The sequence below is a fragment of the Cibotium barometz genome, chromosome 1 (genome assembly GCF_041138505.1).
Source record: "Cibotium barometz isolate CiBa-2024 chromosome 1, ASM4113850v1, whole genome shotgun sequence".
In the NCBI taxonomy this organism is placed as follows: Eukaryota; Viridiplantae; Streptophyta; class Polypodiopsida; order Cyatheales; family Cibotiaceae; genus Cibotium; species Cibotium barometz.
In genome coordinates this window covers 78,020,098-78,045,058 of record NC_141046.1, presented here as the reverse complement: position 1 = coordinate 78,045,058, position 24,961 = coordinate 78,020,098, and the positions used below count along the sequence as shown (strand labels likewise).

Genomic DNA, 24,961 nt, shown 5'->3' with positions numbered 1-24,961 from the left:
GGGAGATATTCTTGGATTTCATTCTAACTGAGCCTACCATTGGTTGTTGCATTGCATTAGGATTATTCCAGATGGATGAAAAGATCATGAGGCACAATGGCCACCCTTCTTCCTCTCTCTTTGCATGACTATAGGTGTGGCATCATCCTTCCCTCCTATGCCCATATGGAGGCTTTCCTTGGGAGAGAGACCTACCGAGAGAGAGAGAGATATATATACCTAACCAACATGAGTGATAGAGACAGAGATTGAGAGAGATATATATACCTAACCAACATGAGTGATAGAGACAGAGATTGAGAGAGAGGAAGAACGATTGGGAGATAACATAGTATAACTCCTCTATGTCTCTTTCTTGTTGTCAAATACCTACGCGAGGGGACATCACTTTATACTATATTTTGTGTGTGTGTGTGTGTGTGTGTGTGAGAGAGAGAGAGAGAGAGAGAGAGAGAGAGAGAGAGAGAGAGAGAGAGAGAGAGAATTAGTTGAGCAATGTTCACAATGATGCACACCCTACTCGAGAGTCAAGGAGATAGACATGATCCCTAGAGAAACTTGCTATTTCTGTCTTATTAAAAAAGATAAGATACTAAAAAGGAAGCAAGCGGCATCAACCTCTGGTTGATTTTTTATTTGTCTGGATACATGCTGAGATTAATTAATGGAATAAAAAAACTAATGTTTAGGTGCCCGATCAATAGCAATAAGTGCCAAAATGTTTTTTGGGCATTAGTAATCTTTTAAATGACACATGTTTCATTTTCCTCAATGATGTGTTGTCGACCTACCACCACGCTTGTGATGTTCATTAATTAATTATCAATCTTTTAAATGACACGTGTTTCATTTTCCTCAATGATATGTTGTTCGCATGTTTTTGACCTACCATCGCACTTGTGATGTTCGTGAGTTGTTTTTGTGTGGGCATTAATTAAGTAGCAATCTTTTAAATGACATGTGTTTCATTTTCCTCAATGATGTGTTGTTCCCATGTTCGACCTCCCACTTGCTTGTGATGTTCATGAGTTGTTTTTGCGTGATTTTGCAGTTGCCGTTTTATGTGGAGACGTAATGGGGCTCCGCGACGCATGCTATGAAACATCCCTATGTGTGCGTATTACGCATCTTCTGGATTTCACAGTTGTTGGGCGTGGGCATCTCCTTAGCAATTGTCCATTGTCCGTCGATGTGCTGGGCTTCTGTACTGGTTTCACGCTCTATGCATGTCATTGTCTCATTGGCTCTTCTGCATGCTTGGCAAATTATCGTGCTTCTGGACTTCTCTCTGTGCGAAGTGCTTCTGGAGGTGGTCGTCTTTGTGTGGTTCTATAGCTATCGTTTTCTGTGGAGACGTCATGGGGATTCTTGTGGGCACATATTGCACGTTGGCGTCTTCTTGATTTTGCAATTATTGGTCGTGGGTGTCTCCTTGGCAGTTTTTCATTGTCGTCGACAACAACTACCGTTTTTTGTGGAGACCTTGTGGGGCTCCCCGATGCGTGCTCTATAAAACATCCCTGTGGGCGCATATTGCACGTCGGCGTCTTCTGGATTTCACAGTTGTTGGTTGTGGGGGTCTCCTTGGTAGTTGTCTATTGTCGTTGATGTGCTGGGCTTCTGTACCGGTTTCACGCTCTGTGCATGTCATTGTCTCATTGACTCTTGTGCATGCTTAGCAAATTACTGTGGTTTTGGACTTCTCTTTGCGCGAAGTGCTTCTGGAGGTGGTCGTCTTTTTGGAGAACTTATCCTTCTAGAACATTTCTTTCTGATGTCAGGTTATGCATCGTTGTGCATGTCTTGTTATTGGAAATGCGGACATTAATGTCTCCTGCTGGGAACCACTAGAAGAGTTTGTAAGGATGGAGTGCTTGATGGGCTTGTTTGCACTAGAGAAAGGAGGCACTCTGAACCATTAACACGTTCAGATGGTAGTGACTCTTATGGCTCCATCACTCATAAGCATTGGCAAAGCCATCAAACGTTATTTGGGGTGGGACTTCTTCAAACTAGACGGTGGCATAGTAATGTGCAGAGGTTTACGCCAAATAAGAATGCATACATTTGAAGGTATGGTAGGCTATTGCATCATGAAAGACTTGCACAAGCCACATTCTCACATAACATCTTCAGTGAAGAGATAACGAGAGGGCGTCAGCTGTACGCTCTTTATGGACAGGCGGATTTGAAGAACAAGGTGTGCTTGTCGCCCGTTAATACGTTTGAATGGGCTTTTATGTATTCATGGATAATTACATAGCTAACAAGCTTGGTGCTTCACTCTAGAGCATGCTCCTCAGAATGGTTTGCACATAAAATTAAACTTTCGCATTGTGGATAATTCCAAAGACTGAAAATGGCATGAGTAAAAGATCTTCTCTGCAATTTGGAAAGTCATGAAACTTCCTCACCTCACCCAGTGCATAGACATAGATGAAATCTTCTTCGTAGCAGGCAGCAGATAGTCCCACTATTAGATACTTTAATCCACTATATGTGCAGTCCAACATACATGAAGATGAAGATGACAGAACTGAAGGCGGTGATCGAGTATGCAATAGTGAAAATGTGCCCACCGATGAACATAATGTGCAGCCGGGGAGTTGTGGCAATCCTATCGTCATCGAGGATGATGAGGATGCCCATTCACAAGAAGACTACAATGCATCATATCTTTCTGTTTGGGAGAGAACCAAGAACTTCAAAAAAGCGATCGTCAATGGAGATGACTTTGTCCTGCTATCACCTGATGTCTGTAAATTCGTTGGCCTTAACGAGGAAGAAGCATACTCCTGTAGCTTTCCTCGAGTTTGGTGTTATAAAGAAATTTATGTTTGACTGTAGCTTCTTTGATTTGTACCTTGCGGCTTTCATGTGCATGCTTCTGTTCGGTTATCTTAGTTTCACGCCTGTTTAAATCCAGTGCAATAAGATTCCCGTCTTGTTGCTATTCTGTATCTATTTCTGAAGTTATTATCTCACCATTTCGTTCAACCTTCAGAAATTACTCGTGATATTTAATTATGTATCTGGTTTCACCTTCCAAAAGTAAGTTGTTGCCGCACGCACACCAGGTCAATATACGCACGCCCGAAGAACTCTAACGTCCGTTACACCTTGGAGGTATACCATCTTTGTTGTGGAGAATGTGTTGTGTCTGTGCCATCTATGCTTGTGGACATCCTGCCTAACTGCGTGGCCTTGTTGCACTGACGGTCATATGTGAGTGCTGATGTCATGAGCAGTCCCCTTCTCCTTCACAACAACAGGCAACACGTCTTCTTCTCTCCATTCCCTTCCTTTGCATTTCCAGCGAAGCAACCCCCATCTCTGTGTTTCAGCTCTATCGGGGTTACTCCATCGCTTTTCGGTTCGACTTTTCTTCTCTCAACAGACAGGGCAGGGCAGCGCTTCACTCACAGAAGAAGACTTTACAAGGTTTTTCCTTTATTTCCACATGAAGATGAAGGCAAAAGGGGCCAACATGGCCTCTGTGTTTTTGCAAGGTCAGCAGAGAACACGCGTGTTGGTCATGGAAGGACTGCAAGCCATGGGAGGCCTGCAAAGTTGGGAAGAAGAACGGCAAGTTATGGCAGACCTGCAAGCCATGGGCAGATGAGGATGACGAAGAAGAAGATGAAAAAGAAGGATGACGTAGAGAAAGAGCAGGCTCCTGCAATTTCTTCCAAACCTTCCAGAAACTGCATCGCCCTCCTGTTGGAGAAGCAGCCCCTCCGCCTCCACAACAATGTTGCTACTTTTGAGCATGCCGCAGGGGAACTCAACGACACGAATCAGCCCTTCTCTCAAGGTGCTAATTTCTGCAAATTTTTGCATGCATGATGGAGTTGATGGTCTGAAGATTTTTAGCAGCTTAGGAGTTAAGTTGGGGAATCTCTTTCGTTTATATGCAAAGCTTAACAGCTTGTACATTTCACTAAGGTTATCAGGGTACACATAACTGTTTTTTCGCTTACATTGCTGGCCTGCAGAACCAAGTGCTTCTACACAGAAGGTCCTAAGGTTGGACTGGAAAAAATCACTATCATTTGCAAATGGAATTTCTCAGTTTAGCTCTTCCAATGGAAACCCCAATGTAAGATCGGATTTCTCTGCAAAGCTTTTAGATATCTTGAGTAGCTTCAAGAAAAAGGATGGTCTTGCGAATTACGTCAATTTGACTGGAGATATGGAGTTACAGCCTGCCGACAAGAATATGAGAGAAGATGCTATGCAGATGCCTCCACCCACTAAGGTCTTTATCAGCCCTGGATTCCAAAGTAGGATAGTTCAAGCAATGGAAATACAGCCCAAAGTTGTTAATGAAACGCCAAGCACAGGCACCCAACATGATATGCAAGGCAAGGATGTGCTAAGCAAAGACACTGAACATGATCTGCCAAGGAAAGACACCCAACACGACCGGCTTAGTGAAGACACCCAACACGACCGGCTTAGTGAAGATAGCCAACATGATCTTCCAAGGAAAGACACCCAACACGATTGGCGTAGTGAAGATAGGCAACACGATCTCCCAAGGGAAGACAACCAACATGATCGACCAAGTGAAGACATCCAACATGATCTGCCAAGGCAAGCCACCGAACATGATTGGCCAAGTGAAGAACATGATCTGCCAAGGGCAGACATTGAACACAATTGGCAAAATGAAGATACCCAACATGATCTGCTAAGTGAAGACACCCTAACTTTAGAAGAATCAGATTTCAGCTCTGAGTCTTCTGATGAAGATGACTATGGGGATGAGATAGTGCACAGGCAGAGCAAATTCGAAGCAGGAACATTGTTATTACCAAATGAAAGAGAACATTATGTTTCTTCAGAAGGTAAGGCAAGGCTTGTATCAGCTTCCATGTCTCCTGTTCTAACTGGAATAGGGAGAGCCTATGTTTCCCCCAGGCATCTATCCAGGTCTACTGGGTCTCGGTCCAGCCCCTCTCAATCGTCTATACCAGGCAGGCGCTCAAAGTATTCAAAGCCTGATCCAAAGGCTAAACAAGGAAGGACTAGTGTTTCCAAGTCGAGCAAAGCAGAAAAACCATCACAACATTTTCACAAGTCTAAAGAGGACACTGAGCTGCATGGCATATCTAAGCTGAAAGGAGAAGATGATGAAGATGGTGTTACTATCACGTCTTTTCGGAAGTCACAAGTACAAGCAGCCTCTGAGCCAGAGGAGAGCATTATCTTTGATTGGTCTGATTCAGATGCAGAAGATGATCCAGAAGATGGCTTGCCTGCTGCTACTGCAGGGCATCCAGTCCCATTCTTGATGGAAGAGTGGTCATCCCATTCAGATGATGAAGAAGATGTTTCTCCTCCTCTTTCCTGGAAGTCACAAGCACAAGATGCTCGAGGGGCACAGGAGAGTATTAGCTTTGACTGGTACAATTCAGATGGAGAAGATAATGCAAAGAATGGCTTGTCTTCTGCTACTGCATGGTATACAGTGTCCTCTCCAATGGAAGGGTGGTCAACTTGTTCAGATGAAGACGATGTAACAAGTAGCTTAATCCATTTTTCCGATCAGGACCCAAATGCTGATGCAAGGTCCTATTGCAATGGGGAAGAAAGCCAGCAGACAGTGTTAGACACTAAATTTGAGAACAGCTCTTCTATTGGAGCTGATCAAAATGTGCCCCGTGTTGGATCCCAACAAAATACAGCCTCTTCCAAGCTTGTAGAGTCTCCTCTTTGGAAGAACCACCCTCTTTCAGATCTCCCTTTTGAGATCCAATACAGCTACTCTGAGACCCCCAATGCGCCGATTTTAGGATACCGTGAACACTACTCTCCGTTTGGGCCTGCAACGATTCAAAGACCATGGACAGGTGGCCCACCTCTGAGGCGAAGAAGACACCTGCAAGCCTTTGAGTCTTTCAACCCTGCACTTGAAAGAAAGAAAGGGTTTAAGTATGCTCTTTACCCCAAAGGTCAAGCTGGAAAACCAACAAAGACAAGGGAAGAGATTTTAGGAATGCCTTTAACACAAGAAGAGATCATTGATCTTGTGCAGAAATGCCACCAAGAAAATCGTCAAGTCAACCTTGGTATGCTTCATGACCCAACAAACTTATGCTTTTTAAAAATGTCACCTGTACTGGTTTTTCTGATACCACATGATTTGCTAGGTGTTTAATATGTTTAAGTTTCTAATTTTCAATCAATCAGTGTCTTGTGCTCTCACATCCTCCTCTTTTTTTTCTTTTTTTTGTTTTTTTTTGGTTTTTTTTTTTTGCCTTAGGCCCAAGGTCCCCGCGTAGTTACCACTTTTTTTTTTCGACTGGCCTTAGACCTCCTCTGTAGGTGCCCACCCATAGACGCTTTTTATCCACATGTAGGCGATGTTGCTGAGGAAGCACCATGTGGGGTTTTGAACCCAAGACCTCTTGGGCCTAGACAAACACCTCTACCACTTGAGCTATCACCTCATTGGCTCTCTCATCCTCCTTTTCTCCCCTACCCCCCCCCAAAAAAACCTTTTTCCCTCTCCCTCTTTGCAATTACGCATGTTTAGGTTAAATTTATTTGGTCAGATAAGTTGTACGGCTGACAAGGGAAGATCAGCATAGATTTTTTTATAATTTTACGTGTATCCAGCATTCATAGCAATCAATATACTTACTTAATGTTTTACAAGCCACATGGAATGGGGTTTGGTAAGGAAAGGGATTAGCAAGCGGCACATGATGTAGCAGTAGAAGATAATCATATTGTAACATGGGTGCTTGCGGAAGCATGTTTATGACTGATTGATTGTGATTTGTACCTACTTAGAGACTTCAAATCATTCACAACAAACTACTGCTTCTTCATGCTCAATACACAGTATAGAGAGACGACCTAATCTACCATGTATTACTAACATCGAGTACATACAATGCTGAATAGAGATACTCAATGATAGCACTACTCTTGAGCTCTCAATGACTCAATGATGATGGACCGATCAATCAATGACTATGGTTGAGGCCTAGACTCCTAATTATAGTGTCTAATGTTGGTGAGTTGGTTACCGACCCTACCAACTCTAATAATAATGTCCAAGCCCTTACGAACACATGAATTCGGCCACATACTCGACCTCTGAGCTGGCCAATGCCAATGGGTAGAAGCATGTCCATGTCACACTCGGGAGAGTGTGCATGTGACATCATAAAATAATGCTTAAGTTGCATTTATAACTTTAGCTTTCAATGTGACACACCTCATCACGAGCCCAGGTCTCACACTACTAGTCGGATGCATTTTTAGCATGTTGATAGTGTGTGCAAATGACAGAGACATAGCAACATGACTTAACAGGTGATGAGATTACTGGAATTGGTGGCATCTTGGTGGCGACCAGCCCAAGTATAAGCTCAAACGGTTGATGGTGGGCTTGCCTACAAGCCCAACTATGCCCGAATTGGCTCGAAATTGTTGAGAGAGATGATTGGGGAGTTGGAGTAGGAGGGGGTGTTGTGTACTTAATAAATGGCCCTCAGCTCTCTATTCTAAGAAGTTGAGATGATTTAGTTGTAATATTCTTGTTTGGAGATTGAAATATGGTCCGTGTGACCTGCCTTGGCGATAGAAAGTATATGAAATGTGTAGTGCATAGGGTGTGCATTGTGTGGGTTGGGGGGAGGTGGGTGCCCATGTAAATGACCTCCAGCTCTTTATTTTTGCAAGATGAGATGAGATGAGAGAGATGATTGTAATATTGTCCTCCAGAGACCAAAATATGGTCAATAGGACTTGTGCAATACAAAGCATAGAAAATGTGGTGTATATGGTGTGCAGTGTGTGTGGGGGGGAGGTGGGCTCCTACATAAAAGACCCTCAGCCATTTGTTTTAGCAGATCATTGTAAAATTGGAGTCCAAAAATTTGTTGTATTCAATGGGATGTGTGCATGAGGCACAAAGTATTTAAGATGTGTAGTGCATTTGCTGTCATACCACATATGATCACACCCCTCCAAATCTAGGCCATGAATGAGCAGGTGGTCTTGATGATTAAATACATCATGGACTCTTATCGGCCACATGTCGTTGGCTACCACGTATATTTGATAGAAAACCCTCTAGAGCTCATGGAAATTGTTCTTTGATGTAATTAAGAAGTGTACGCCCCTTGATCTCGACTCTCTATCTTATGCATATCACAAAGGGTGTATGGCCTATTCTTTTTTTTTTTTGGCAATACACGAGACTTCTATTAAGTATGAAGAGAACAATACGGAAACACGATTTCGCACCGTTTCAAGCATGGCTACAGTCAAAGAGAGCATCAATTCATCACGAAGTAATGGCCAAGTTTTATAAAAAACTGGTCCTCTTGATGTGAACACTTCAAAAATTGTCCACCCAAGCTTAAGTGTATGTGAACACTTTATAATTTGGCCGCCCAAATTTAAGTGCATGTGAACACCCGCACTCGTAAACCTTACTATAATAAAATATAAGCTGTAAATTGAGTTTGGGGTCACTTACCACCTGCAAAACACATAAGACAACCGCCTCAGTCCCAAAAAGGTGTGCACACACGCGTCCACAGGATTTCCAGGCGTCCTCGGAGCCCATGGACAATCACAAGCAGAAATACCAGGCATTGTCCAGGCAATCAAGACAAGTCATTCATGCATGTCAAAACACACACAAATGCTTGATTCATAATATTCTAGATTCCATCTCCCAACTTATTTATCTTGTACCAAACCCTTCTTGGGCGCCGCCCATACAGGTATAAAGAATGCTCACCAGGGTGTCCACCCTTCCATGAGACTTCATCAACATGCTAGGAACTTTCACCAGGGTATCCACCCTTCCATGAAGCCCCTCCACATGTACTGAGTCGTGCCAGGAACTCACACCAGGATATCAATGCTTCCATGGAGCCCTTCCACATGTAACCAATCATGCCAGTGTTAGACATCATCCCCTTGTTGCTGGCTTCCTGTTTGGTGTCCTATTTATGAAAAGCATTATTTATGCGCCAATGTTCAAGCAAAGTAAGCCTAAAAGCCACCTCATTAATCCGTTCCAATACCTGGAATGGCCCATAGTACCTGGGAGACAACTTTGGACACTTGCCTTCCTTGCCAGGTTGCTTTCGAAGGCAAACTTGAGAAAGACCCAATCACCCTCTTTGAAATCCACTTGTCTGCGATGTTTATCTGTAGCTTTCGTATGCTTTTCCTGAGTTCTTTGTATGGCTGTCCATACTTGTGAGAAAGTTGTGTCCAGGTCTCTAACATATTCATCCGCAACAAAGATTTCATCCTTCGTTCGAAGGATAGGTGGAAGCACCACCCTACCATAAACAATCTCAAAGGGTGCTTTCCGAGTCGAGGTGTGCACTGTATTGTTATAAGAAAACTCGACAAGAGGCAAGTACTTCTCCCAATCTGATTTCCGCTCAGCCACATAGCATTTGAGCAAATCAAGTACAATTGAATTTGCAATTTCACTCTGCCTATTTGTCTGAGGATGATAAGCTAATGAAAAATTTAGCTTTGTGCCCATATTATCAAATAAAGTCTGCCAAAACAAACTTGTGGTTCTTGGATCCCGATCTCCCACAATAGTCTTAGGCATACTCCAGACTTAAGATCAATTTTGGAGAAGACCTTTGCATGGAGCAATTGATCAAACAATTCATAAATGTGCGGAAGAGGATACTTATTCTTGATAGTCAACTTCATTAAGGGCGCGATAGTCGATGCAAAGGCGCATAGACTTATCCTTCTTTTCACCAAAAGTACTGGAGCTCCAAAAGGGCTTTTGCTTGGTCGAATATGTCCTTTTTCCAAAAGTTCAGTAAGTTTTCGCTGTATCTCTTGAGATTCCGTGAAAGAAACTCGATCTGGAGCACGAGTAGGGGGAGTACTGCCGGGAAGGAGATCAATAGCATGGTCAATTGGTCGCCGAGGTGGGAGAACCGCGGGAAGTTCCTGAGGAAAAAGATCCAAGTATGGAGCAAAGAAAGGTTGCTTGAGGTACATCAACTTCGTATCCATGTTCTCCGGAGGATCTTTGGCTGAATAGTCCATTAAAAGTGGTGAGGAACAACCACTCTTGTGGACCCACCATTTTGCTTGAAGAGCTGAAAGGGTTGGTGTAGAGGGTTGGTCTCTGATGCCTTTGAGTGCCACAAGCTTATCATTTTGAGCAAATTGTATGGAATGGTTCCGAAAATTGATGAGGGGATCATATTGGTACAACCATTCTTGACCAAGAATTATATCATAATGTGCCAAAGACATGACTTGGAAATCCAATTTGTCACGATAGTGCTGAATTCAAAAGGAGAGGTGTTTGGCAACGGTGTTACACAAGGATGTGGAACCATCGGCAAGCTCTACTTCATAAATAACAGCACTTCGAGAAGTCCGAATCTTCAATATCTGGGTTAAGATGGTTCCCACAAAATTATGAGAACACCCACTGTCTATGAGCACATGAATGGGGTGATTGGAAATAGAACCTTGAAGAACCAAAACGTGAGTAGACTGCTGGGGTAACGGTGAAGAGGTAGATTAAGCTGTGGCGGTAGAGGTGATCACCGAAGCATGTGCAAAAGCATGGTGATTAACCGCACGCTTTCCTTTGTTAGCAACTGGGAGTCTCTCCTCGGAAGTGGAGGGTTCAGCATTAGAATTTGTCGATGGGTTGGTCTTTTGGAACACTCAAACCAACGATGAGGTCCATTGCAAATTGTGCACAATCCTGTCTTTTGTTGATTCTGTACAGAAGGAACAGTGGAAGGACGAGGATTGCGAGATTGGTCACGTCCACGATCTGAATTGCATGGTTGGAAGGACTGAGAACGTTGTGATTGAAAAGAGGAAGATCCTTCTGGTCGGCGAGGTTGTTGAGAATTATTCCATTGGGGATTAGGTCGAGAGGTAGAAGTGCGAGAATATTCTCTTTGACTATCTCGGTTCATATGAGACCCATTGGCTTTTTGAAAGGCATTAGCTCGACTGGAAGAGGCCGAATTTCGAGAATTAATGTCTGCAACGTGCTCCGTGTAACGTATGGCATCAGCAAGATCGACATGATTATATTTCTGAACATTGGCACGCAGTGTGGGGTTAAGACCTTCAATGAAGGCACGGAGTTCGTTCGCTAGGGACAAGGAGTCAATCTCCAGTATCAAGTTGGTGAACTGGGAGATATAAGAGGCCAAGGAATCATTTTGGTCCAAATGGCGTAAGCGAGTACAGGCTTGGAAATCCGCATTGGCAGGTATGAATTACTTATGGAGGACCCGTTCAAATTTTTCCCACGTTGTAATCGATTTTCCGACGTGCTGTTGTCGTTGCCACCACAATAAAGCAGTGTCTTTGAGGAGGGATACCGCAAAAGTCACCTTTTTGGAATCAGAAAGGGTCATGGTTTCAAAGTATAACCGCAGTTTGTAGAGCCATTGGTCTAAGATGCGCTTATTGCGCTGACCGCCATAAGATTCAGGGGATTTAATTTCCAATTTCTTTGTTTTACTGGCTTGTAAAAGACGATACAGAGTTTTAAGGTCGTCGCCTTCTACCTCGGAAGGAATGACGTCTTCGCTTGCTGGTACTGTTGCTGAAGCATCTGCGGCTGGTACTGAACTCGTGTGGGAGTGGCGGTCCGTGTGGAGCTGGTGGATCTGTGAAGCCAAGGATGCCATGGACTTCTGGAGGAGTTGTTGGAACTGTTGCTGAAGTTGGTGCAAAGCTTGCCTTGGCCCGCCCACAGATGCGGCTCGGCAGGCAGCCTCCGGGACACCTGCTCAGGCCATAGAGACCTCGCAGTGGCAGCCTGGACAGGGGCGCCGTCGAGGGAGACAGCCACAACAGCACGCCCAGAGACCGATGCAGCAGCAGCCACAGTCTCAGCACCACTGGGTTCCCGTGAGGAACAGCTTTGCTCCCCTCCAGGTGGAGACCCCTGCGCCGACTGAGGACCAGGAGATGCCAGCACCCCCTCCTTCACCCCCCCACCCCCGTCCCCCCCTACCGCCTCGCTTCCACCTTCGCCTCCTCCCGTCCCCGCTCCCGTTTCGGCAGCGGCTCCTTCTCCACCCCCCTCGCCCCCCCCCTCCTCCCCCCCCGCCCGCCTCAGCTCCCCGGGAGGCCCTGGCAGTCCCCTGGCGTTCACCTGCAGTCCGGAGGGCTCTGAGCACCGACCTTGCTCGAGCACCGCAGAGGAGACTTACCATGCCGATTCGGGCTTCACGGATATCATCTATCCGCAGTCGGCTGAGTCGCCTCGGCACTAGACAGCGCTCGGAGGCTTTTGATTACTCCTTCACACGGCTTTTTGGAGCAGAGGGCCCCCATGAGCCAGCACCCATCAGAGTTCATGTAGTGATACCTCCGGCCTGCTGTGGGAGGAGGCACTTGATTCAGCGGTGGCCTTCTCGTTCCCTCTCTGTGGCCCATGCGACCGGGAGTGGACTCTGGAGCTCGCTCTTAGCACTTTGAAGACTCAGGCAGTTGAGTTTTCTCACCATGTGAGCGATCTGGAGGTGACAGATGTGATAGGCCGACTATGGGAGTTGGCTCATTTTTTCTTGGATCCTGGGAGTGTGGATGCCTCAGGGATTCGTCATTTGGTCGTTCGCATAGTGGCAGATTTAGCACGCGACCCTGGATATGTATGCATACACGAGGTTGCTCTGTCTGAGCGGGAGGCAGTCGCCATGGGACACAGCCACTGGCGCCTGATCCGTGATTCTTGCAGCACACCGGGTGGGCAGATTCGTAGCCGCTCGGATGGGGACTATTCTTCATCCAAGCCGCTTGCGAAGGCCCGCCGTACGGCTGAGACAGCATCCACCTCAGCAGGTCATCCATGAGGATCATCTCATGGAATGTACAGGGCCTTGGCGGAGCACATTATATACGCTATCGTGGTTGCTTGAGGCAGGAGCTTCAGAGATGCCTGGTTGGTGGCAGTATTGATATTTTGATGATGCAGGAGCACCACTTGGGTGAGAGCAGGATCCGGAGATATGGTTCGGTGATGCCTGGTAGATGGGACACCTTTTGGTCCGCAGGGTTTGGCCCTTTGGGTGGACAGGGAGGAGTATGTATGGTCATTGCAGATGTATGGCGGCAGGCCATTGTGGATCGAGGGATCATTGTGCCTGGTAGAGCACAATATGTCATTCTGAGGATGCATGATGAGCTCTTGGGCGTGCTCAACGTCTATGCGCCCAACCATGCTAGTGCCAGAGCAGAGTTCTTGACCCAGGTTACGGATGCATTGCCAGAGGCCGCACATTGGTGTGTCGGGGGAGACTTCAACGTGCTTGAGGACCCGGCCGATAGGGTGGGAGGCAGTCATGTTACAGTGCACGGCACGGAGCTTGCAGCTTGGGAGCGATTTTGCATGTCATTGAGGATCACTGATGCATGGCAGCATGGGGCCTTCTCCCGCTCTCAGGACAGTCTTAGTTTCTCTCGGTCGGATCGCCGGCAGGGAGGGACTAATCTATCACGGATTGATCGCTTTTATGTAGGCGACTGGTTAGGGGAGCCAGGGGGCTCCGTTGGCATTCTCGCTGGCACCTCATTTTCAGACCATGCGCCAGTTATTTTGACACTTGAGGAGAGGACACGGGAGACCAGCTTGCAGTTGAGGATCCCAGAGAGGGTACTTACAGATCCTAGTCTCGCTGAGGACATTGAGAGGATTTGGCATGATAGTCAGTGCTCTGACCAGGATGCAGCAGGCCAGTGTGCCCAGGGACTCATCGAGCTTAGCTCTTTTCTGCACGCTGCAGCTTTGACATGGCTGGGAGAGACTCGCGAGCGGGAGCATCAGCTGAGACGCAACCTTGCTTTGCTTCAGTGCCTTCAGGAGTAGCAGCATGCATGTGAGTGGGTGGCGTCCCAGCTGAGCCAGGCACGCCAGGAGGTTAGAGAGGCAGAGGAGCAGAGACATGAGTTTTACTATCGTTGCCAGCCTCTCAGTGGACGCAGCTTGGTGATAGAGTGACTGGGGAGTTTTTTGAGATTACTGGACCCCGCCATGCTCGAGCAGGAGTCCGTCAGCTTGGGAGGCCGGACGGATCGGTAGCTATTGAGACCGGGGAGATCAGAGCCATTGCCACTGGGTTCTATAGAGACCTGCTTTCAGCGGAGCCAGCCACTGGGGCTCGGGATGCTTGCAGACAGACTGTGTGGACCCATGTGCAGAGGAGGGTCACAGATCGTATGCGTACAGTTTTGGGTGAGCCTCTTTCAGAGGTTGAGCTTGTTGAGGCCTTGAGGGTCCTTCCGCGCCATAGTTGCCCAGGGGAGGACGGATTGACGCCTGCCTTTTTTATGCGCTATTGGGACCTTTTGGGGCCAGGCCTCCGCAGGGGCTTTCAGTATGTTTTGGACACTAGGGTGATGCCACAGAGCTTTTCAGAGGGCTTGATCTTTCTTATCCCCAAGGGGGAGGGAGTATCAGATGATATTCGGCATTGGAGACCTATTACGATCCTCAATACTATCTATAAGGTCTTAGCAAAGGCCTTGAGTTTGAGGATCCAACCCTTCCTGGGGGAGTTGATTCTTGCTACCCAGACAGGATTCGTCAAGGAGCGTAGTATCTTTGACAACATTTTCACCTTCTGGGAGGCGACGGGGCCCGAGCTAGATTGGGGTTTCTTAGAGGGCACTATGCTTCGCTTGGGCTTTGAGCCAGGTTGGATTAGAGGGGTGGCGGCTCTGTATTCCACAGCTCGTAGCCAGGTGTTGATTGCAGGAGGACGGGGGCCGAGTTTTGAGCTGACCAGATCAGTCCGTTAGGGGTGTCCTCTCGCCCCGTTTCTTTTTCTCTTCTTTGCTGAGGCTATGAGCATGTATTTGACGGCAGAGGAGGTTGGTTTGAGAGGACTCCAGCTCCCAGTCTGGGGGGAGGACCTGCTCGATGCTGAGTTTGCTGATGACACGGGCTTATTTTTGCATGGCCAGGAGGCCAATCTTCTTCGGGTAGAGCAGCCGCTCCAGGTTTTTAGTGCAGCTTCGGGAGCATTGATCAATTGGCGCAAGACAGTGGCCTTTTGGATCAGTAGCGCTCCCACTCCGGCATGGAGCCCAGACCCCGGTTTTAGATGGATTCCTCATGGCACAGCAGTGCGATATTTGGGACGCCAGATTGGACTAGATTTGTCACCTGAGCAGCAAATTGCCCCGCTTCTTCTGAGCATTCGGAAGAAGCTTTTGTATTGGAGTACAGCTCGGCTATCCTTGGCTGGGAGGGTGGTGGTGGCAAATCAGGTGCTTTTAGCGACCATGTGGTACATTACGTCTTGCTGGATCTTCTCGAGCTCTTGCATCAGCCAGGTACAGAGGCTGATCAGGAACTTTCTTTGGTCTGGGCGGGACGGTCAGCCAGCCCGGGCAAAGGTTGCTTGGGCAGTTATTACACTTCCGCTGGCCCAGGGAGGCTTGGGCATTATAAATCCAGTCGATCAGAGTAGAGCCTTATTGGGGAAGCTTATTGTTCGGGGGCTGCTTCTAGGCGCTGAGCCTTGGAAAGAGCTTCTTTTGCAGCGGTTGCAGGCTCGGGCTCCCCCAGCAGGGGGCACTTGGGCGCCAGAGATTCGATGGATCTTCATAGAGATGAGGAGGACAAGCCTCAGTAGAGGATGGGAGGACAGATTTGCCTTGAGCATCCTGAGAGCTTGGGAGCTGCTGAGACCGGGGCTCTCTCAGAGACCTCCTTCTTGTGTTGAGGAGCGGGCCAGACAGCCGCTCATCTGGAGCCCAGTGGTTCGCACAGAGCAGGGTCATATGCTGGGTTCTCGGCCTCGTCTAGCCTGGGGACCTTTGGCGGCAGGCCCAGCACGTAGTTTTGGAGACTGGCAGGCCTTCTGCAGTCTCCCAGAGGAGATCCAGGTGGAGAGGCTGAGTCACTTCAGAGGGGGGTTGATTATGAGGGATGACATTCAGGAGGCACTCACAGAGGAGTGGTTCACGCCTCTCGAGCTAGTGGCCCCACGGTGGATGGGAGCCTTTACACAGTTGGAGATCCTGATTGCTGTCAGAGCTTGCACTGAGGATGGCAGATGCCTCTACTATGAGATTCAGGATGAGGGCAGACTTTAGAGAGTGGAGGTGGAGTTGCCTTTGGTTGCAGAGTACACCTTTCAGAGGATACGGGTAGTGGCCGCCGCTTCTCGGAAGTGGCATATTGACCCAGACCCTGCAGATGTGCTCTCGGATTGGCGCATATGGGCATATGCAGCGCCCCCCTTGGCCCGGCTCTAGTGGGACCCTGGTGAGTACGAGTGGCATGATCCTTATGCATCCCTTGAGGCCACAGAGATCACCTTTTTCCAGTATACTGTTCGGTTGGGGCGGCATATTTTGACTGCGAGGAGGATGGTCTCTCCAGCTGCAGCGGGGCACTGGAGGCTATAGGGACTCTCATAGGAGTTCCTGGAGGATTTTTGGGCCCGGCTCTGGGCTAGTCGACAGGCCTGCAGGATCTCGACTTTCTAGTGGCTGGTTGACCGCCCACAGGGGCTTAGCAGTTGGCACTTGGCTTGTCTACAGCGGTCTTTCGGTGGCCTGCGTCCGATGCGGCCACCCTATGGAGACACAGAGACATTGCCTATGGGACTGCCCTGAGGCGCAGCAGATTTGGCTGCGGATGCTGCGTATTCTGGCCCCCCTCTCTCCAGAGGGTATGTATACGTGGGGTGCCGCTGCTTGGTCGACTTCGTCAGGGCCTGCTATGGGCTATGAGACGGAGCAGGACAACCAGGCCATCAGATTCATTAGGGGCCAGCCTCGCCTTGTTCCTTCACCGGATTTCTCGTCCGCCAGCTGGATACAGGAGAGGGATCTACGATGGGCGCTCCTCAGCAGCCTCACCATCTGGTTCACCTGGAGGGCCCAGTGTTTCAGGGCCTTTGAGGGGAGACTGGAGCCACCAGCAGAGACTGTTCGGGGGATTTGGCAGGAGTTGATCCACACCTTGTGAGGACAGTATGACCGCATCCGGGGCGACTCGGATGAGGCGATCTTGCGGCGCCAGGCCTTTCACACCACCTGGCGCAGCGGCCCCTTCTATACCCTACACGCGGGGTCCCCCCATTGGCACTACAGGCCACCTGTTTGGCTTTCCCCCCCTCCTATTGTATGATATAGCCCCTCAGTTTTTTGTACTGATACTTGTACTTTTCAGCACCTAGGGAGAGTCTCCCTAGCTACCTTGCTTTGTTCTCTGCTCTGTTTTTCTTGTGAGCAGGAGAGGATCTTTTGTAGCCCTACGGGCGTTTTTATATAACTAATGAAAGGATCTTTTCTCGAAAAAAAAAAGTGTATGTGAACACTTTATAAATTGTCCGCCCACATTTAAATGTATGTGAACACCTGCACTCATAAACCTTAGTATAATAAAATATTAGTTGTAAATTGAGTTTGGGGTCACTTACCACCTGCAAAAAACATAAGACCACTACCTCAATCCCAAACAGGTGTGCACACACGCGTCCACATGGTTTCCAGGCGTCCATGGACAATCACATGTGGAAATACCAAGCATTGTCCAGGCAGCTAAAACAAGTCATTTATGCGTGTCAAATCACACAAATGCTTTGTGCACAAGATTCTAGATTCCATCTCCCAACTTTTTCATCTTGTACAGAACTTGTCTCACAGGTACCAAAAAATGCTCACTAGGCTGTTCACCCTTCCATGAGACTCCATCACCATGCTAGGAACTCTCACCAAGGTATCTACCATTCCATGAAGTCCTTCCACATGTATTTAGCCATGCCAGGAACTCACACCAGGATATCAATCCTTCCATGGAGCCCTTCCACATGTTATAAACCTGGCGTGGAACACACACAAGGGTCTATACCTGACCCTCCATGGTGTTCCTACACATGTGAATACTCAGGAATATGACAATTGCTATATGGAAGCTCTTATGGCTGTTGACTTGGTGCCCATGCCCTCTAGGGTGCTTATGATGCTGTCCTAAAGAGGGATTATGTTGAAATATGTTGGATTATGCCATGTGAAAGAGGATATATCTCAGGATTATGAAGCAACGGTTGAAATAGGTGGGCAAGTGACGTCGAAAGTTATCGTTTCGGAGCTTCGGTCCTTTTCCCATTCTTAAGAAGATTAATGAGTTTTCTATGAAGCTAAAGTTACCTTCCAGTTGGACCATGCTTGATGTGTTTCCATGTCAGTTGGTTGGAGCCCTATAAAGGACGTTCTCCCTCCATTGTCCAAGATGAAGAGGAACCAGATATTGTGGATGAAGTCGAAGTTATGGTTTCAAAACAGATCCTTTTGCATCGCTTCAAGCATGGTTGGCTCCGACCGAAGAGAAAGACAATTCCTCATGAAGTTTTAGGACCGATGGACACATGAAGCGGTTTGGCTTGACAAGAAATTTTATGATTATCCGGCATTATTGACGAACTATTTGGAGGCTATGCAATTCCGTCAAGTTAAGCAGAAGGGCATCACATGCATCTTGCACTTGGATGCCGTGTGGACATATGTGTACAGCAGGTGTAGGACCTAGAGTGGTAACTAGTCCCTTGTGAGCCCTAGTCCAGGACGAGTTAGCCACGGTTCCACTCTAAGTGTCCATGGTACAAGTCTTGTTCATAGTTACCAGGAGTTTCAGAAACGCCTCATTTGAAACGGGTTTCAAAAAGGTTTCAGAAGTTTCATATTTTTTTGGAACGTCCAAAAAAAGTTTCATACAAAAAATGCAAAAATATATATATTTTTCAATATAGAATATACATGAATATATGTATTTAGGCCATGACCAAGGCTCAAGCGTCCTTGTTGAGATGGTCAACTAGTCACTACCAAGCAAAAAAGGAATGTCAAAAAAAAGTTTCATACAAAAAATGCAAAAAATATAAGTTTAGAATATACATAAAAATATGTATTTAGGCCATGGTCAAGGCTGAAGCGTCCTTCTCAAGATGGTCGACCAGTCATCGACAGGCAGGAAAGGACGTGCGTGTGCAAGTTGAGTAGCAAGCAACAAGAAAAAATGCTCTTTGGAAATGCGTATGTATGAGACCGGCATGTAATTTTAGGTGAATAAAAAGGAGTTTCATATTTTGAAACGTTTCGTAAAAGTTTCGGTCGGTTTCATATGATTTGAAACGGGTTTCGTTGCTACTATGGTCTGGTTCATGGTCATGGTCAGGCGTGCATGTCCTGCACATGGTTGTGGTGCAAGTCCTGCACATGGTTGTGGTGCAAGTCCCGCACACAGTAGTCACCCCTCTGGAATGATGATGTGGTGTTCCGAGCATCAATAGGCTTTCAGCCAGATGCAAGGGCACTAAGGTAGCAATTGAAGTATGAAGTGCAAGGCTATAGACTGTCTATGTTGCCCTACACTTGGGCTACCCATGGGCCATGGTTTGGGCCCATAAAAGCCCTTATGCATCAGTCTGGCCAGCCCATAGGAGGGCCAGACGGCCAGCAACCAACCTCAGTCTTCCAGCACAGCAGGAGCCTGTCGGCTGGCCCATGAAGTCACGTATGAAAGGTGCCTAATTTATGGTGTTTAATCAAGTCATGGAGCAGTCAAAAGCAGGCTTACATCCTCTCTACAGACCGACCAGCATATAGGCAAAGGGATAAATCATCTGATTATTCACAAAGTGCTGAAGCACTCCAAGGGCCAGGACAGCCAAAGGGAGGCTCACGCCAAGGTGAACTTGAAGGTCAAGAATAGGTCATCTCAGGCTGCCGTTTTCCAGCCAGGAAGGTCTCCAAGAAATCAGTCTTTTACATCATTCAATGAAGCAAATGCACTAGTCCTTGGTGGGGGCCCTTCAGAGGGTATTTGGGACCCTATCCTCTCTCTCTCTCTCTCTCTCTCTCTCACACACACACACACACACTATTATCTGCGTTACATTGTGCTGAGTATTTGTAAGCTTCTGCATGTTACACACACAAGTTGTAACTTTTAAAGGCTTATTTGCTTTTGTGGAATGAAGGTTTCTGGATCGCATGTCAGTGTAAACTTGCTGAGAAAAGGATGGAGATATTCAAATGCTTGACAACTTTGTGTTGATTTATTGTGTGTACACAAGATATGAGGATAATGTGTCAGGGCCTTTACAAAGCCTTCTATCTAGATTATTTGGAATAAAAAAACTCAAAAGGGAGGGACTGGCCCATACTTTGGTCCCCACTGTAGTGTCCGCATACAAAACATAACACACTGAATTGTCTATTGCATATCATTCTTCATTGTTTTGTTGTTGATTAAATGAATAATTAAGGCCTTGTGGGGGCTAACTTTGTAACAGGGTTAGTGTAAGCACCACACCTACAGTGTATTATTGTGTGCTGAAGGGTTTCATGTTCAAGTGTGTTCCATACTCGAGCCTTCTGTAGTAACTGATTAATGTATAGTGTCTCCACAAGATTTTAATATTTATGGCTTCCAATGTTGCTTTCGGATACTGAAGCGATACTTATTAACTATGTGATGGCAGGTAGGGATGGATTGACTCATAACATGTTAAATTTGATCCACACTCATTGGAAGAGACGGCCTGTATGTAAAATCAAATGCATGGGTGTTCCCACAGTGGACATGGACAATGTGTGTTTCCATGTTGAGGTTTGTTTGTGCATGAATATGTGAGCAAACACATCTGTTCATTTCTTAATAGAGAACTAGTGGTGAGGCAGTTGTTGGGCTTTGTGCCACTGCTTATAACCAGAGACCACATGCGGTGTGACAGGACAAAACAGGAGGACAAATTATCTATCGAACTGGAGGTGTGCTATATGTTTTCCGGGGGCGTAACTACAGTTACGAACATCGTCCCCGTATACCTCCCATGCTTTGGAAACCCGCCTCTCCTGTGTACCCCAAGCTTGTCCCACAAGCTCCTGCAGGCTTGACAAATGAAGAAGCATACCAACTAAGGATACTTGGCCAGAAAGTCGAACCATTGTGCAAGCTACGTAGGTTCACGATCCTCTCACATGAAAGCTGTCTTAGCTCTAAGTTGCTATGGTGACCTTTTTCCTTGGCAGCTCATCACCAACTCTTTGTTTTGAATGCTGGCAGGCAAAAATGGGGTGTTTTTGAATCTTGTCAAGGATGTAAAAGATGCTTTTAGAGTTGACGACTTAGTGTCCCTCGACTATGAAGGGCTCAAGTCCAGTGATTATAAGAAAATTGGGGCAAAATTGAGAGTGAGTCTCTCTCTCTCTCTCTCTCTCTCTCTCTCCATAGCCACATGGCTTATAGAGTCATGTTTCAGTTTTCATGTTCTTTTTTAGTTTTTTCATGGCATTGTATACCCATGTTATCGTTGTGCTATCCATGGCACTGTATACCCATGGTATCATTCACAGTCACAAGGGACGGGGGACGGTGACAGGGGACGGGGACGGGAACAGGACGGGGGACGGCCATAAGTAGGGAACGGGGACAGGGGAGGGAACGGCACTCAAAAAATACTTTTTTAACTTTTTTTTTTCTACTCTACACTTATTCTACTTTGGAAGTACATCAAAATGAGCACAAATTTACACTAAAATGGTAAGCTTTTGAGTCATATTAATAATTAAGTAGATACAAAATGAGTCATGACTCAAGAGTCAGGAGTCAGGACTAAGCCTTAAGGAGGCAGAATACATGGAGGGACTCAAATGAGTCAATGACAAAAAAGTGCTGAAGACTAGAGGCTAGAGGCTAGAGCTAAGTAGTAAGGCCCATGAATCATGATCCATGAATGTTTATCCACGTGAAGTGCTTGCCTCATGGTCATGGGTAGCTTGTGCCAAAGAAGCATCAAGCTCATCCTCAGTCTCATCCTCACTGGCATGCGGCTCCTGCACCTCATCCTCTTGTTGCTCTTCTTGTTGACTCATCTCCCACTCGGTGAAGGAATCTGCCTTCTTGGTCACGCTCTTGCAAAGCATTCGCAAGTTCGCGTTGATGAAGACAAGGTCATTGGCACGCTCTACCCCGAGTCAGTTCCTCTTCCTAGAGGCAATGTGGCTGTAGGTACTCCAAAGTTGCTCCAAGCAAGAGGAGCTGATGGCCTAGCTAAGTATGCGGATGGCAAGCTGCTGCAGCTCCGGTCCATCTGAACCAAAGTCCTCCCACCATAGAGCAGCACCAACTTTGGAGCGGTCAACCTGTGCATCATGATAGCCATAGGAGCCATGAAATGACTTGTACATCGAAAGCTGGTCCCTGATCTTGCGCCTAACCGATGCATCAGGCACAAGACGATCCAAGATGATCCTCCATCCAGCGCTCACCTCCCGGTCGCTCTCTTACTTGTTGCCTTGGAATTTTGGGTCCACCACATAAGCTGCTGCATGCAATGGAGAGTAGTAGGAATTCCACCTTCCTAGACACAAGGCATGGATCTCCTCGTATCTGTCTTCGTCAGGCACGAAGTCTTTCAACTTCTCTATCATGCGATCCATGGCCTCGTAGACCTTGCCTATGCATGGTTGCATAGCATCTACAATCCTCAATAGGTGGACTATGGGCCTCACCATAGCATTTGTGGTCTTCACATGCTCCCACCAAGAGGCGTCATCCGCCCGTAGCCTACACTCTTGGCCAGTGTTTGTATGGGACTCTTGCATGGCGATAAACTCGTCGCTAAGGAAAAGCCCCCTTAAAGCACCGCTACAATCCTTCAACCGGCCCAACATGAGAAAGTTGTAGGCAAACCGGGTGTCGGAATATTTGAGGAGAGAGACAGGACCTCTTGTTGAACTCATGCCGAAGTCTTTGGTGGTTGAGGACAAAGGAGACCATGGTGTTGGCCTCCTCAATGAGCGGGTTGATCCATGGTAATGCCCCGATGTTCTTGAGGAGGTTGTTTAGGCAATGAGCCATACAAAAGGACACCGTGACATGTCCGTACATACCTTGGAGAATAGCTCCCGTCGCCCTATTGGAAGGCTCCCCATCCGCAACAAAGCCCACTACACTCGGGGCCAACGATCTCCATGGTGGTAGCCCACTCCACCGCAAGCACATCTGCGCTCTTCCCAGTGCCGGATGTATCATGAGATGAGATGAAGTACATCTCTCCGCGGGAATATGCAACCATGCCGTGAATACTCCTCTTGCGGGTGTCACTCCATCCATCCACAATGAGGGAGACTCCGTTCCTCTCCCATTGCCGCTTTGTGTTGTCGGCCGCTTGCTCTACAATGCGCTTCTCCTTCTCGAGCAATGTAGTGCGCAAGCTCTCGGATGAGGGGGGCGTATAGGTTAAGCCATACTCCCCAATCTTCTTAACCATGACCTTGAAGTATTCCGACCTATTCAAGAAAGTAATTTACTAATGAGAAGGGGACTAGGATGATGAAAACATGAATGATGAATTGGCAATGATCGATTGCACTTACCTAGCCGCTTGAAAGGCAATGTGGTCGTGGAAGAAGAAACGGGCCACCGCCATATCCACCTCCTCCTTCAACTTGGGGTTCCAATTCTCCCCAAGTGTAGATTGTCGCCGTGGGCCACGTAATGATTGAGAGGCCGTGGAGATGGATGGTGCCGGCATCGTGGATGGAGTAACATTCCTACTTGATGGTGAAGGTGATGGTGTGCATGATCCCGATCCACCACATGACTCCATTGTAGAGGCTTGAGTTCCTCTCCCCATCGTCGCGGGATCCACGGCCACTCGTGGTGTCCTTCTTGTCGCTTCGACCGCTTCGTAGACGCTAAGCTTGTCAAGAAGTTCCCGTCTCTTCTTGGGCGTGACATTCGTGCAAAACTGCAAGAGGTGGGCTCGAACTTTGTCGGCGCCACCCGTTCGCCGGTACGGGCAAAGCTTGCATACCCATGGCCGAGAACCGCCTCCATGAACGGATGTGGTGTAGTTAACCTCCTCCCACCATGTCCATCCCGTTGTCCTTCTACAAGAAGCCCCGGCACGTGAGGAGGATGCCATGGTTGAAGATGGCTTGACTCTTGAGCCTTGAGGAATGAGAGAGAGAGAGAGAGAGAGAGAGAGAGAGCCTAGAGGCTAGAGGCCTAGAGCCTAGAGGCTAGAGCCTAGACTCTAGAGGCTTGGAAGTTGGAAGACTCAAGAGGCTTGAAAGTTGAGGGAGAGGTGAACCGTGAGAGAGAGAGAGAGAGAGAGAGAGAGAGAGAGAGAGAGAGAGAGAGGCCTAGAGCCTAGAGTCTTGGAAGTTGGAAGACTCAAGAGGCTTGAGGGAGAGGTGAGAGAGCGAGAGAGAGAGAGAGAGAGAGAGAGTCTAGATTCTAGAATCTAGATAGTAGGGCGGCGGCCCGTGGGCCTTGTGTCAGAGCCTAGAGGCTTGGAACTTGGAAGTTGGAAGCTTGAGCCTTGAAAGCTTGAGCCTTGAGAGTTGTGTGTGCTTGTAGCCTTGTAGAGGCTTGTTCTTATATAGATAGGCAAGAGAGAGAGAGAGAGAGGAAAGCCTCAAGGGCAAGAGAGAGAGAGAGGGCCAAGCCTCAAAGGCTCAAGGCTCAAGGGCCAAGGCCCAAGGCCCAAGGCCAAGCCAACAGCCATAAACGGCTAGAAACGGGAAGCGCAACGGCCAAAAATGGCGAGCGCAACGGCAAAAAACGGCGAGCAACGGCTCTTTGCCGTCCCCTCACAGAGCCGTCCCCGACCGGCGTCCCTGTCCCTGCGCCATCCCCGTCGCCGCCCCCTGTGAGAAACGTGCCGTGGGGGGCGTCCGTCCGTCCTTGTCGTTGTTCCGTCCCGAATCGCCGTCCCCGCGTTCCAAGCAACCGTCCCCTCCGTCCCCTTTGACTATGGTATCATTGTACTTTTCATGATCTTATATGCCATTCGGGTCTTTTGTAGACGTTACTAGATTCTCTCTCTCTCTCTCTCTCTCTCTCTCTCTCTCTCTCTTTTGTGAAAACTATGCTTCTATTAACAATGACTCATGTACAATATAGGAGATAGACTCAAGATAAGTCCATCTTCAAAGA

The 24,961-nt window shown here is 47.5% G+C and overlaps 1 protein-coding gene across 2 annotated transcripts in view; it reads left to right on the top strand.

Moving 5' to 3' along the window:
* Positions 1 to 3,053: 3,053 nt before the first annotated feature.
* The window catches only part of LOC147642454 (uncharacterized), a 60,394-nt gene continuing 38,486 nt past the window's right edge, over positions 3,054 to 24,961 (top strand). Inside the window, exons 1-5 of one of the 2 annotated variants that reach the window (XM_086806751.1) lie at positions 3,054 to 3,814; positions 3,996 to 6,074; positions 20,496 to 20,623; positions 20,748 to 20,973; positions 21,080 to 21,207. In XM_086806751.1, the coding sequence (XP_086662877.1) occupies positions 3,241 to 3,814; positions 3,996 to 6,074; positions 20,496 to 20,623; positions 20,748 to 20,973; positions 21,080 to 21,207 (3,135 nt within the window). In that variant the 5' untranslated portion in view covers positions 3,054 to 3,240. The remainder of the gene's footprint in view (positions 3,815 to 3,995; positions 6,075 to 20,495; positions 20,624 to 20,747; positions 20,974 to 21,079; positions 21,208 to 24,961) is intronic. The other variant, XM_086806760.1, reaches the window with a different exon arrangement.